Source organism: Lampris incognitus, chromosome 18 (genome assembly GCF_029633865.1).
Source record: "Lampris incognitus isolate fLamInc1 chromosome 18, fLamInc1.hap2, whole genome shotgun sequence".
NCBI classification, from domain to species: Eukaryota; Metazoa; Chordata; class Actinopteri; order Lampriformes; family Lampridae; genus Lampris; species Lampris incognitus.
In genome coordinates, this window is record NC_079228.1 from 25,866,448 (window position 1) to 25,882,506 (window position 16,059).

The 16,059-nt window shown below is 43.2% G+C and overlaps 1 protein-coding gene across 1 annotated transcript in view; it reads left to right on the forward strand.

Moving 5' to 3' along the window:
* The first annotated feature begins 10,313 nt into the window (after positions 1-10,313).
* LOC130128219 (MAP7 domain-containing protein 1-like) overlaps positions 10,314-16,059 on the forward strand; it is a 37,806-nt gene continuing 32,060 nt past the window's right edge. Inside the window, exon 1 of the mRNA XM_056297842.1 lies at positions 10,314-10,748. Within this exon, the coding sequence (XP_056153817.1) occupies positions 10,682-10,748 (67 nt within the window). The 5' untranslated portion in view covers positions 10,314-10,681. The remainder of the gene's footprint in view (positions 10,749-16,059) is intronic.

Consider the following 16,059-nt stretch of genomic DNA (forward strand, 5'->3'; position numbering starts at 1 on the left):
GATAGAGCTATCGGAAAAAACAAGGCGGCGCGCTTGAAAAAAAGCGGCTAGTTTATACTTTGACTGATAGATGGCGCTAAAGGGCAACAGGACGATGGTGAGCCCAATAATGGGTTTATGTAATAAAAATGCTGATAATAATACGTGTTTTTAATAAAAGGAGGAGAGGATAAACAAGGACATACAAAATGTTTAAAACCGAATAGAGACCACATTTAGAGCTAATTAAGCCATTCAACCCACGAGTGGGCTTCTAAGCCTCACGTGTCACAATAAAGCAGTAGTAGTTCTCTTAGTGGAGCAGTGAGAAATGATAAATAGTTAATTTGTAAGGATGGATATCAAGGATAAGGGGGGGGGGTCGTTCATTCTGCCATAGAGGAGGCTACCACTACACGAGGCCTCTGTTAGATGGAGGCCGAGTCCCCACTACTGTGTTTTATGTTGGCATGGCAACAAATTAACTGTCAGGAGAGGAGACACGGTGCCTGACACAGAAACCTCTTACTCTTGCTGGTGAGACATTAACGTTTTTATTGCTTACATCTACTCTCAAGCAGTTAATGTTTGTTTATAAAATCTGTCACTTTATTTCAGACTCAGCACTGAGTCTATTAAATGCTCATCAGTTTGTTTTCTCTTAGCTAGTTAGTTAAGGGTATTTAGAAATCTGTGATCCGGTGACATTGGCATTCATTATATAGCCTTAATTGAAAAATATGTACAATATCATTATAAAAATGTATCTTCCAAATTCAAAATTCACGTGGAAATTAAATAAATGACTACACGTGATAGAACAATTTTAATAGTAATGGTATTTGTATGATTATAGTTAATTTGTTTTTTAATGGCCGTACGCATTTACAGTGAGGTTTATATACCATTCTGTATTGTTGCTGGTGTCTTTTTCCTTCTTTTTTTTTGACTGACAGCCAATGAATGCAACTTTTTACTAGTCTTCCCACTGAATCATCGTTAAAAACACACACTGACTAAATGAAAGTGAGTTTCTCAGCGTAACAAATTGATCAAAGATTAATTTTCATTATCGTATAAGACATAATGCATCATGACTTCATCTAGTCTGTTGGGCTCCAGTGTATACATCATCAATCCCAACAAAATACCAAACGGTGGTTATAAGCAATGAAGAGGAAAAGGGGTTTTCTTCACAAACTAAGAGGTTTCTCTCCCAAGACAGCCTGGTAGGTCATTTTAAGCTGCCAGTTCATCTAGCTCATCTATCACTGTGCACAGTGATCTATGATGCATGGTGCACCCGGAAGGCTCTCGACATCGTGAAGGACCCCAAACCCACCCTTCCCACATCCACTTCCTTCTGGCAGGAGGTACCGGAGCCTCCGTGCTGCCGCCACCAGACGATGCAATAGTTGCTGCATTCCTCAGGCGGCGAGGTCCCTCAACAACCTGAACACGCAGAACTTCCACAAAATGACCTTTTGACCGTATTACTCACTGTCACTGTCATGTGTGGTTGTGATGTTTAGGTCTGTTAAATACTTTTTGTTTTAAATATTTATTGTGTGTTATATTTGTTTTTATGTGACATTGTGGTCCTTGTGAAACGTAATTTCGTTCCCTAATATGTATGAGACATGCATATGAGGCAATGACGATAAAAGCAGTCTAAGTCCGATGCAACATAAACATGGTAAAAATATCTTCATGCATGCTCAATAATCCAGGTAAGAAAATCAAAGAAAGTTGAATCAATTCATCTGAAAATAAATTTTATTGACGGAAACGTTTCGTCACCCATCTAAGTGACTTCTTCAGTCTCAACTGAACGGGGAGCCAGAAGCCATCTGTGTGAAGAGTGAACGCTCATCCCTGAACCCGGGGGGTGGGGGGCTAAGAGTACATCTGTCACCATCTTACAATGCTGTGATTGCAAACATTTCCAAATCCTCTGTGAATACTGCACATGGCCATAGTAGCTCTGGTTCATGGTCATGCCTGTTTGCCTATGAAACTGATCGTTGGTTTCGGTCGTTATGCCAGCGTTTACAACCTGCAGTCCTCGCCTATATGTATGTCGACGCAGCTTCGGCAGGGGACTCTCTCCAGGGCATTCAGATCATCTGCGCCTGTGCAGCGTGATGCATTGACTAAAATGGTGGCGTCATATATCTACTTCGGTGTCATAACAATCTACTTCGGCATGAACAATAAATCAAATAAGACATTTGAAAGTATTCAAGAGGATGTTCGTGGGAATTGTTTTTTTTTTTTTTGGTAACAGCTTGTAGTGTCCTCGCTCCCAATACACTTTGGTGGTCTTAGAACAATGTAAGCACATCTTTGACCTGACATCTGAAGATGGGTGGTAGCTTTGAGAGAGAGATTTACTTTATCACAAATACTGAACCCATTGTGCTTAACCATAAGAATAACAAATATACGTTCCTAATTTGAGTGGTATAGCCCTTTAAGGTCTTTCATTTTGTCAATGTGATTGCAAAGCACACTAATTGTTCAGTCAGTGGTCTTCTAATTAATGTTGTCACACTTATATCAAGTATTATGTTAAACCTCTTCTTGCTCTTTTCAGTTCCCTACAAACCGCAGATGCTGTCAAAGCAGTCCTTCTTATACCGTCGCTCCAGTATTTGGATTCACTTGAGGGAACACTCCCTGCAAACATGTGTGGGTGTTTGTAAGTGAGGATGGGCGCTCTCTGATGCATGCACATTTGCATGTGTGCATTGCACACGGACCAGATCACAAATACCCATATCAGCATGTTACCCTGTGATAAGGTATCTGCGAGGGTTGCTTCCCCGTACCATGTTGATCCTCTGTTTGTTTATGTTTGTTTGTAAGGATAGTCTGCTTGTCTTCTGTTGTGATGGATAAGAAGAATGTTGGTGCTGTTCCCAAGCATTCATTTTCCAACTAGCTCGGTTGACGACTGAGACCGTATCCTACTTGGATTGCCAGTACATTTATACAGTATACATTGATCATAAGCCCAACATACTGATAGGAAAACAGTTCGCCTCATCTAGGGATGATACAGCAGGAACTGGTTGCTATAGTCCCCGACAGCTGTCATCTGTACACCACATAAACAGCTGAGAGTTTGAGATGACACGTCCATGCCAACTGCTAGGGGCAAGCAGCAGGGTGGAGAGTGACTCTATGTGAACAATGTGACTGACTGGGTATGAGGCAGAGCTGGCGTTTGACCCAAAAAACAAATGGAAACATCAGTCACTCCCCTCATCTGCCTCAATGACCCTCCCGTTCTTCTCGACATTACTTGTATCAGCAGGACACTATCTTACTAACCCTACTCTGTGTTGTATTTGTCATACTATGGAGCCCTATCTCGTCACAAGTCATTCATTAGTGATGATGAATAATTCTGCAGTTTTAATCTGAGAAGCTGACTCAGAGCATTAACGCAGCATGCCTTGGCAGGTGCAGCCTGCTATGTGGGAATTTACCAGTGGAGTGTCCCTATTCACACACACACACACACACACACACACACACACACACACACACACACACACACACTTGGTCATGGATGGAAAACACCGAATAAATGACTGATTGTGTCATAAAATCGCAGTTATTTATACCTCAGATATATTTCCATCTGCAGGGAAATGATAAGGGTTGATTTCTATACGGTGTAGTCGAAACACTCTCACCTCCCGGTAATATAGCAATCACTTCACTCCCACACCATAACAGCTGTAGATATATTCAGACTCTGACTTCAGTATCGACCTCTCCAAATAAGTGTACTCGCCTATAAAATCAAACCATTGTGTACTGGGGGGGCTTAACAATGAAAAACACATTTCATATGCACCTTTTACCTCAGGTTTGGGAGAACCCTGAAATATGCTGTAAGAGGGAATGTGGATAATGAGGATCCTGAAATTTTTTATTTGACTTTCAATGAATTTTGTTTGACTTTTGGTGCTTGCTCGGTGCTTCAGGGGTGTAATTTTAAGCGCCTCTGATGTGGTAATGGTGGTGGTGTGTGGGGTGTGTGTGTGTGTGTGTGTGTGTGTGTGTGTTGGGGGGGGAGGGTTGTACTGACAACTAGCCACATACCACTGTGGTTTTATGGAAGTTTCTCGGAACCTCATGATCACTCACAGACGGTGGTAGGCGAGTATGAACATGTGTGCCCTCAAAGGAAGTCTCGTTGACTGCCTTTTGTTGTGTGGATAGACGCAGATGATAAGTGGGGCAGATGCTCATTGATAAAAGAAGAGAAATATCTCCATCTGTGGAAAATTGGAGTGCTAAACCTAATCAGCATTCAACACACCCCTCCGGAGTCGTGCTACATTGGGAAACTACCAGAGAGTGTTAATGGACATGTGTACATGAGTAGAAAACATGCATGTTCAATGTAAGCACCACTTATAGTGTATCGAAAGAGATACAGAATTGTTATTGGATTTGATACTTGCAAAGAAAATGGAGTCGTGAGCATGCATCAAGACAAAACGGAGTCATACAATTAACTTCATCACTGAAAAAGACAGTACCGTATAATTAGTTCTGTAAACTCTCTAGCTATAAAACGAATAGCTTCATAGCTAGAAAAGAAACAGATCAGCTTACTCTTATATCCAGTAATTATAATGTAGTGCTGAAGTGTTGGGCTGCTAAATTCAAACATCTTTTGTCCAAGAGCTAATCATGTTAGCGTCATGTTGTTTCTGTTAGCTGGCAGTACATCAATGGATTGCAGGCAGAATTTGTTCTGCTGTTATTTTATTGATTTCATGAGATATTAACATTGCCAGGCATATTGATGGGATCAAGCTCAACAGGGAGGCAATATTAAAACATATCGCAAACAAGTCTTTCTCTTTCCAATCCAAGTGGAAATAGCCACTGTGGCCTTGTGTAAGGTGACTGACCACCCTTCAGCTGGATGCCCTGGGTAAAATCTTCTCAGTAAACACTGGCCCAGATGTGCCCTTGAGCAAGGCACCAAATCCCTGCCAGTTTGAGGGTGTTGTTCTGTAACTGTGCTCTGAGCTCTACAGAGAGAAACAGGCAACAATAAAATAATGCAAAAATGTCATTATTATAACTATAATTACCAGTGTTGTCATATCATTATTATTATTATTAGTAGTAGTAGTATTATTCATTCATTATCCAAACCGCTTATCCTTACGCAGGGTCGCGGGGATGCTGGAGCCTATCCCAGCAGTCATTGGGCTGCAGGCGGGGAGACACCATGGACAGGCTGCCAGACCATCACAGGGCCGACACACACACACACACACACACACACACACACACACACACACACACACACACACACACACACACACACACACACACACACACACACACACACACCTAGGGACAATTTAGCATGGCCGATTCACCTGACCTACATGTCCTTGGACTGTGGGAGGAAACCGGAGCACCCAGAGGAAACCCACACAGACACGGTGAGAACATGGAAACTCCACGCAAAGGACAACACGGGACAACCCCCAAGGTTGGACTACCCTGGGACTCGAACCCAGGACCTTTTGCTGTGAGGCGACTGCGCTAACCACTGTGCCACCGTGCCCCCCAATATAATCTAATAATAATAATAATAATAATAATAATAATAAAATCATGCGATAAGATAAGGATGTCCGATTAGCCCATTTTTATTCCTTCTTTTTACACAAATTATGGCCGTACATATTAAAAAAGGTCAGTTCCAATGTATTTTGACCTTAAATAGAGAATTTAAATTATCCCAACTGGTTGATGATACGACAATATTTCTATCTAATAGACATGAGGTGACCAAAGCAGTTAGATGTACTGAGTAGTATTAATTAAGTAAAAATGAGAAGGCATTAGAGTCTTTATAAAGTAAAATCTACATGAACCTTTTCTTTGGATGTTTTGTTCAGGTTCATTTAGATAGGCTAGAAGGGGACTTACAGTGAGGACATATTCAGTAGAACAAGAGTACACCAATAAGCCAAAACATTAAACCCACCTGATGACACTGCCATCAGGGAATGCCATTGCCATGAAGGAGTGTACTTGGTCTGCAATAAAGTTTAGGTAGGTGTTACGTGTCAAATCAACATCCACATGAATGCCAGGACCCAGGGTTTCCCAGCAGAAGATTACCCATAGCATCACATTGCCTCTGCTGGCTTGCCTTCTTCCCATAGTGTATCCTTTTTTTCTTTTATTTTTGGATTTTTTCCTAATTTTTTTTCTCCCCAATTGTACATAGCCAATTATTCCACTCGTACCCACATCCGGCTTCCCACCCGCAGACACGGCCAATTATGTCTGCAGGGATGCCCGACCAAGCCAGAGGTAACACGGATTTGAACTGGAGATCCAGTGTTGGGAGGCAACGGAATAGACCCCCATAGTGCATCCTGGTACCATCTCTTCCCCAGGTAAATTATGCACATGCACCCGGCCATCCACATGATGTAAAAGAAAACGTGATTCGTCGACCAGGCCACCTTCTTCCACTGCTCCATGGTCCAGTTCTGACGCTCACATGCCCAATGTAGGCACTTTCGGTGGTGGACAGGAGTCATCATGGGTACTCTGACCAGTCTGCGGCTACACAGCCCCATATGCAGCAAGCTGTGATGTACTGTATGTTCTGACAACTGTCTATTGACAACTGTCAACTGCCAGCATTAACTTTTACAGCAATTTGAGCTACAGTAGTTGTTCTGTGGGATTGGACCAGAATGTCTAGCTTTCACTCCCCACACGCATCAATGAACCTTGGGCTCCCATGACCCTGTTGCCGGTTCACCGGTTGTCCTTCCTTGGACCTCTTTTGGTAGGTGCTGACCACTGCACACCAGGAACACTCCACAAGACCTGCTGTTTTGGGGATGCTCTGACCCAGTCATCTATCCATCACAATTTGGCCCTCGTCAAAGTTGCTCAGATCCTTATGCTTGCCTATTTTTCCTGCCTCTAACACATCAACTTCAAGAACTGACTTCACTTGCTGCCTAATACATCCCATCCCTTGACAGGTGCCGTTGTAATGAGATAATCAATGTTATTCACCTACCTGTCAGTGGTTTTAATGCTTTGGCTGATCGGTGTATAAACCTGAGTGGAAGTGCTTTTGACCAAATAAGAAAAGTAATGGAGAAAATATGGAAGACCAACTGGTGAGACAGTCAATGACTGCAGCCTGCAGGCAGATTTATATGGGTAAATAGAATCAGAATCAGAATAGGCGGTATAGATTCTGGTATAGATCCCTATTTGTGGAACACAGGCCCGAGGTGAAGTCTTAGATTTCGCACAGAAAGATCAGACGTCTTTATCTTCTCCCCTTCATCATTGTCTCCATAATGATGTCCATGCAACAAAGAATGCCTTTACTAATCCAGATACCCTTTGTATGTTTCTTGGAAAACAAGTCACATAGCTGTGGGACACTCACATGTTCCTGGATATGTAAACCCCTCTCTCCACCTCAACTTACCAGCATTTTCCGACTACACATATTACATTATCCACTACACATGATCCAATGTTTCTTTTGCCTAGCGGTGAAGTGTGACATTTTTAAAGATAAATGCTTTGCGAGTCAATATAATTACTCGGTGGATTTGGAAATTGCTGGTTTGTGGGTATGCTCGACCGATTGTTGTCAATAGAGTATGGATATGACAGTCAATTAGTGTGTTGTGTGGAAATTTTTTTAATGATTTTGGATTTTGTGTATGTGTACTTGTGTGTGTGTGTGTGTGTGTGTGTGTATGTTGTAAAGAGAGCAAGTGTCTAATGGAGTTCACCGATGGATGAGTTTTATTGACTCCCTTCCTTTCAGCCACTGCCATCATATGTTTATTTTGCTTGCATCTCCAAACCTCATTACTGCATCTACTAATCATTTTTAACCGAGGAGAAAAACAGCGCTGCATATTTGCAGCTCAGAGCCAGTCTTTCATGCATCAAACAGTGTTTTTCACATTATTAAGAACCTTGTTAAATTTGGCCAGATGGAGCTGTTTCCCTTTCCAGATGTGTCATAAGGGAGACGGATTGATTGGCATGGCTAAGCACCATATACCACTTAAGGCTGTATGTACCATGTTAAGATCCATAGCATGCTAAAAAAAAACCCAACATTTACTTTCCAGTGTCATTTAACCCGCAATTTTGACATGTCCTGTGACCCTGCAATGGTTTTTCTCATTATCATCTTTGCACGACTATGACTCAATAACTCACCATTGTTGAAATGAAACAAAGGAGTGATCTTGGCACCAACACAGCCCAGAAGCCCAAAGTTGTAAAATCTGAATTGTAGTTATAAAACTGTCCCGTTCTCACCCGGCTAAGTGGGCTGTGCTTGTGTGATCGGTCTCCCCATCACCCTGAAATAGATGCTGCCGTCCAGCGTTCAGCAAATCTCCAACATCATGTTATTTGAGCTGACCTTGTACTTGTTATTTCTTATAAATTAGGCCTACAGCAGTGTGGTAAGTGATTCAGTTCAGCCTTGCCTAATTTCATTTTTAGTCTAACGGATTCTTCATACAAATAAACAGTAAGTAACATGACACAGAAAGCATATGACATGTTCTATTATTAATACAAATATGACTTAAACCACCGTAAGGGTTGTTGGCATAAATCTGGTCCGACTATTTATAATATGCCTATTTTAAAAAAGTGAATGACACTCATGGCTCTTCTTGGTCATTTAGGAAAAGGAATTGCAAAGAGAAAATTATGTAAACCATGTATTTTTCATCACAGGCTATCATGATATTTTTGATGACCAAAATTGTTCAATATTCATAATAGTTCTGATATTGATAATCTAAGATAAAGTATCAACTATTTTTTTTTTATTCAAAAGTTAAAATGCAACAAATCAGTTGGATCAGTCTTTGGATTGTTCCTTAGTGTGTGTGTGTGTGTGTGTGTGTGTGTGTGTGTGTGTGTGTGTGTGTGTGTGTGTGTGTGTGTGAGCAAGAGAGAGAGAGAGAGAGAGAGAGAGACTTTTTTGACTTTCAACAATACTTTAATAAAAATCACAAGAAAATTACAACACAAAGACCAACATGGTCAGTAACATCAGATTCACAGGATCTAAAAATCATCTCAGGGCACTCCCCATGATCAGCTCATCATCCACAACACAGCAAAGTACATTTTTACAACACCACACATGGCGAAAACTTTCCAGATCATCCTACTTCATTTTGAAGTAGCAAAAATCTACTTTTAAACGTTAAGAACTCGTTTTTTTTAAATCAAAAGTTAATATTTAAAGTGCGAGAGAGAGAGAGAGAGAGAGAGAGAGAGAGAGAGAGAGAGAGAGAGAGAGAAGAGAGAGAGAGAGAGAGAGAGGGGGGGGGCACTTTCATCTGCTGTCAAAATCATCTCTTGGGAATGGGCAGCAGATGCAATCCTGCAGGAATCTAATCTGTGGGATTGTCGGTCTATGACCGATAATGTGACAAATAGTCAATGCAGCGTACAGAAATATGATTTACTTTCATTTTTGTGCATTTGAGAAATTATTTAATCTGATAGAATGAAACATTACAGGTCACTGTATATTCTGCATTGTTTCACCATCATTTATCAATTCATTTAGTGCCTCATTGAGTGGCTATTGTAGATCTGTTTGTAAATCTGTTACTAAATCTACCCTTCTCATTTGTCGCTTATTGCATGCTCATCAGCCCTGGAGGAGGGATCCCTTTCTGCTTTTCTGCTGCTCTTCGGTTTTTTTCCCCCCCGTTCAGTTTTTCTTCATTTGAACAGAGGGGGTGTCGTCTTACATTGACACCTTTTTTTCCCCATTTCTGATGTCCTCTGCAAAGTCCTCTGAGAGGGAATTGTCATTTAGGGCCACCCTAATTAAATTTGACTTGACTTGGCCTGTAACTTGCAAGCACTGCTTTCCGATAAAGCCCCGGGTATGAATACATTTGAACAGGAACCGTGAGTTGGAGTGACCGTCATTGGGCCGGGGTCAGTTTAATACACTGTTATTACACCGTTATTACACCGTCGGTCCGTGCAAGTCGGTCCGTGTTCAGCTGGTCAGAGACATCCGATGGATTCAACCATTCTCGGGGAAGAGGGGTATATATATATATATTTTTTTTGAAGGGGGAGAGTGAAAATGTCCCTCTAATGAGTCTTACATTGGAGAGTATTTACGTAAAAAGCATCGTTCCTTAAATAGAATATGACTCCTTAAACCGCGGAGACGTGAGGAGACGGGGACGTTTGCCCCGTCCAGATAAATGGCACAGTCCGTATGAGAGGCAGCGGTTGTCCCGCGTGGATATGCAAGGAGCGCGTCCCTCCCAGGCATACCAGCGAAGCTTTTATCTCTCACACTGAAATTTCGTCTTTACACATTGGCTTTTTGGATTTGACACAGTCCCCACTACAAAAGGGAAACTGACATCGATTAAACCTCACTGGACATTTACAATATTTGTCGCCGTTTTCAATCGGACACCCCGTTTAGTTCACAACGGCGTTGGTCACTTTTCTTCTTTCTCTTTTTTCTCATCCGGCTCCCGGTTGGATTTACAAAGGGTGTGTTGGTGATCGGTACCGGGAGTTTTCGGCTCCTGTACTTCTCGTATTTCACTGAGGAATGACAGCGACCGGAACGGGACTGCGAATCGCCTAAATGGAGAAAATGGATTGTAAAACCCTCGAAAACACTTTCGAGGAGAAACTGACGTTAGCGGAGAAATGTGAGTTCCTCGTGTTAAACGTGAAATAGGTCATGATGAGTAAGGTTACGGTGGAGAGATGTTGTCAGTATGTGGGCTCTTCTCCGTCCCCTGGCCTTGGCCTATATGTGATATCAGCCTTGTACAGCACGATGACATTAGAAATGCTTCATGTTGAGCGAATCCAACGCTTCTAACAGTGGACGTGTGGCGATAATCAAGTCGCCACTGTGTGTACGGTACAGCTGACCCGTGCGCATGATAAGCAGTTATGTTTACGACTTGGGGATGTCATAAATACACAATTCAGGTCATTGTATAAAGCAATAAAATCATTTAAAAGATATTTAAGGCCGTGGTTGGGGGTTAGAGATAGGGCTATGCAGATGCGTACGTGCGTTTTGATTCTGTGGTTGTCATGTTAGCCAAATGTGCCATCAAACCTTTGCGTCAGGTTTCTCCAAAAGCTCAAAGAGTGGTGGTGGTGGTGGGGTTTGTCTGTTCTGGCAACCTCCTCTTATTTCTTTTTCAGCCAAGGTGCAGGCTTTCTCTCTCAAGCTTTCCCACAGCTGGTTGCAGTGGCCCAAAACAGAAGGCATGGAAATGGAGCTATATGGTCTCCATTACCCTCAAGCCACGTACTACCCAGAAAGGCGCACAAACATGGCAATCAAACCTGACATTGGAGATCTGGTGCAGATGAATTCATACAGCAACGGCGAAATCACATTACCAATCACAGTGACGTCAAAAACCAGAAGTCAGATGGTCTAAATTTTAACTGCAGCACAGAGTCAAACACTTAGGCTTTAACAACATGTTAATTGAAGCGATCTGATATGAGAAGAAACTGGTGGCGAGTCACATACGTTGCACATCCACCGCAGCACTCCTCTTCTTGACATGTTTCTGTTGATGGAAGGTGACTTCTCCCCCTCCACTCAATGAGGAGAGGCATTGACGGAGGGAGAACTGACTGCTGCAGCGCTTTTCTTTATCCATGCAAAGGGAAGTCACTCCATCACAGTGCTCTGAGGATGCTAGTACGTATGTGTTTGAGTGCGTGTCCATACATTTTCTCTGCTGTTGAAAGAGAGATGAGAGGCTGTGTGTTAAAGAGGAGAGAGATTCCATCTGTGATGTGTGTGAGTATGCACCCATGCACACACACATAGACTTTGATGCCAGTGAATCTGTTTATTTGTGTTTATTTTTAGCTTTAGAGTTGCTTTTGCCATCACAGATCCTTGACCATGCATTATTGCAGGAGAGGAGAATAGCATACTGAACGAGTTGGCATTGTCCTTAAGCAGACATAGCTTTTCAAGATGGAGGTTAAGAGACGTTACGAAAGGAGTGGCCTGTAGTGTTTTGGTGCTGGGCCCATTACAGAGGTGGGCTGAGCACTGACTGCTGGCTGAGCTCACGGTATTGGTCAGTGTGATGTTATCGGGAATGTGAAACACCAAAAAAGGAAGGGGTGTTGGATAAACAGGAGCGTTTTATTTCTTTTCTTTGATGACTTTCTGGAGATAGTCTCATTCTTGTAAAGAACTGTGATGTGTTTGGCATTTACAGCCTGGTGTGTCTGCCATGTCAGGACTGCGAAAGGGGATTCTAATCTCGTATCAGAGAGATTTTTTCCCTGTCTGAGGTTGGCAGACCTCAGGCTTAGCCCTGATGCATTTAGACCCCATTTCACACACTACCCCCCCAACATCATGCCCCCCCTTCATGACCTTATCCCTCCTCTCATCCTTTATCCAGCGGTGGAGCCAGTCAACCTCATGCCACTTTAATCAGAGCCGGACACTCTTGGGATAAGGCTTTTCTGTTTGGCAATATTTTAACTCGTTGACACAGAAGAGAGAAAGACACACAGTGTAGAGTTGTCCTGTTAGAGCGTAGTCGGTGGATTCCTCATTGATGAATTGAACCAAGCTGCTTCAAGACATGACATGTTCAAAGACCCTCTGTTTGTAGCTCACAATAGGAGCGGCACCAGCTTACTCGCCAAGACTATGCACTTTTTTGTGCTACGCAGGCAGAAAGTGTTTCAACCTGAGTCAAATTCCCCTCCATACCAGCTGTGTACGTTCAAGTGTCGGTCGGAGGACATGTGCGTTTTAATGGAAAAGCTATTGAGCTTCCCAGATCAGGTTCTTCTTTGGAGCAAGCTTGTTTTTTCACAATGCCTGTTGGTACCATTAGACAACTTTCTGTCCTGCAGTCAGTGTCTTTGTTTCTAGTGAAATGCTTCTCTGTGGAAGTAATCATGAGACGTGGACAGTCATGCACTCCGGTCCTGCAAACTTTCCTATGTTCCTGGATCCCACTCAAAAATCACAGTTGGGCTGATAAAGTAGATTTTGGCTTTGAAACCTCTCCCCTACTTGTGTCTAGCCTTTTTTTTTCTGATGCAAATAAATACAGTGGAATTACTCGAGTGCACACAGCGAAGCTCAAATGCTGGATAATGCGTTTAGACTGCTGGATCCTAATCCCTGATATACTACTGACCACTAATGCTATCGAATACAGTATTCAATGCCTTTGCTAATCGTGTCAGAAGAGGAAGGAAGAGCATGATGAGAAAAACAAAAAAGACAAAGCTCCTCCTCTCAGTTCCTCTAAGGATCCCAACGTATCCCAGCTCTGGCAATACATCTCCTTTATGACCACGGGGACGTACGTGTATGTTAGCACACGCAGATGGACAAGCAGAGCAGAGGTGGGGATCGGTGCAAGACAGATTGTTCTAGACCGCGATGCATTCTTCTCCGGATGCCTGAATCTGTTGTGAAACTGGAGGGGGGAGGTGAAGGGGGCTTAAGCTGGGTAAGGGGTCTTGTTAGGGTGTGTGCCGTCTTGTCCTAGGAGGCTACTTGCCGGGAAGGACAAGAAGGGAGGTATCTCCTCCGCGGTTGTTCTCCGGGTAGTGAACGAGAGGGAGACGGAACAGGCTGGAGCCGTTCAGAGTGCTCCACGTCAGCAAACCCGCAGTCCAGATGGTATAAATCACAGCCGTGACACTGACCTCTCACACGGGAAGGAGAGGAAGTGCTCCATCCTGCTACAGGGCTTGGAGTAAGAAAAAGGATGTAGGCTTTTCAGCGCCTTCTGCACAGATTAGTCACATTTCCGTTGCCAATCTCCATGATATGAAGAATTCATGAATGGAACATTGATTTTGTGAATCCTGACCTCAGTGTAATCCTCATGATGTGAGTGCGAGCTGAGTTTAGTCATAGAAACAACTAACGTCATCCACCTAGGTTTACAACTCACATGTCTTAGAGACATTTTTTTATGCCCCGGCCGACAGGAAGCGTGTGAGAATGGAAATTATAGGGAGGCTTGCTGTTCTCTTTCATGTTTGAGTATGATGATGCTCAATTTTAGGCTACTTATTAAAGTATAGGAGTTTAACGTGCAATTAGATTTATTCAAACAGATTTAAGAGGGCATGCTGTATGTCCAGTCATGTTGCTAAACTACAAATTGAACCAGAGATTTAGGTTGCGTAAACAAAGGCTCATGTCTGTGCAAGGTTACCGAAAATAGGGGGCTGCAGTTCGACTTAAGATAGTGAGATGGTGAAAGTGATTTAACTGATCTGTTGTAGCTCAGCCTATATGGGTTAGCGTAATTCACAAATCTTGTATTTTCCCATGCGTTTTAAGGTGAATTTCTAAAACTACCGTGGCATGAAAATTTTTTCTTATTCCATGTCTTCATCTGATCTCCTGCTTTGCTTCAGAACCTGGTTGGTTTGCTGTTCGGGATCACATTCAGGGAGTTTGACTTTCAAGATGCATTTTCTGAACTTTAATTTGGCTTAAACGTGCAGGCCGAGGATTCCTTTTCATGTTTAAGACAGAGCCGCGTGAGCGTGTCCTCAGGGCCCGGAGGCACGCCTCATCTCTTTCTTCTTTTCTTCCAGCTCGCTCATTTTTTTGCGTCCTCGGGGGGCCGGGCTGTCTCGGTATTAAAGTTTAATTGGGCAATTTCAATGCAGTTGAATCCATCTTACGTTTTAAGTATGTGAGCTCTTGTTGAGCGTGCCGTCGAGAAGACATCTGTCCAACGGTTGCGTTGAATTTGAATCACTTTGTTAAAAGCTGGGGTGTGTATTGTTTGCATATTTTGGCAACGACAACCCTAATAAATATGCATTAAAGGAGCATTTAGTCATCTTGTAGTTCTGCACGGCATTTACATAACAGTCAGTTGTTTTGTTTTTGCAAATATATCTATTTCCTGTCTTCTAGTTTCTTGTTCTGAACTCAGGGTTAGCCATATTTTTGCAGTGTCTGTGCTCCCATATTCCTTTATTTATGCTGCTGTGCATTATTTCATTTTTTTCCTGGATTGTTTTTGTTTACGTGTTGCTCCAGCTACGGATGCAGCCCCCCCACCTTGCTTTGAAGAGTTAGCATGTGTGTGTGTGTGCGCACACACATGCACATACACACACACACACACACACACTCATGTCAGTCACAGGACTCAGAGGCTCTAATAATAGAGTACTGACGTGGTCTGACTCTGACTCTGCCACTAACCGTGTGGCTGAACCCTCATTTTCTCCGGCTGTACAGGAGCAAAAACAGGCAGGACAGGATAAAAAAAAATCCATCATTCATTCTGATCGGTTGGGTCACTGTCAAATAAACAGATTAGAAACTGGCTTCTGTTTGCCCTCGTAGCCTGCAGCGAAAGTGTTCCTTTTTGACTGTGAAAATCTCCTCCTGTCGCGTGTCAGGTATTTTTTTTCTTTTCTGTACTGTAAAACAAATCTCAGTTTAGTGATGTTTTTCTGGGAGTCTGGGTGGCGTGGCAGTCTATTTCCGTTGCATACCTACATGGGATCGGCTTGGTTGGGCATCCCTACAGACGTGTCTGCGGGTGGGAAGCCGGATGTGGGCATGTGTCCTGGTCACTGCACTAGCGCCTCCTCTGGTCATTCGGTCGAGGTGCCTGTTCAGGGAGGAGAGGGAACTGGGGGGAATAGATTGATCCTCCCATGTGTTACATCCCCCTGGCAAAACTCCTCACTGTCAGGTGAAAAGAAACGGCTGGCGACTCCACATGTATCGGAGGAGGCATGTGGTAGTCTGCAGCCCTCCCCAGATCGGCAGAGGGGGTGGAGCAGCGACTGGGACAGCTCGAAAGAGTGGGGTAATCGGGTGGCTACAATTGGGGGAAAAAAGGGGGGGGGGAAAGATGTTTTTCCACTTGCCCAGCAAGGCAAAATTAAAAAGCAGGCCGTAGTGTTGAATGAACCATTGGCTGTACTATAACATGCCCTGTGGAGCTGCAACACCAGTCA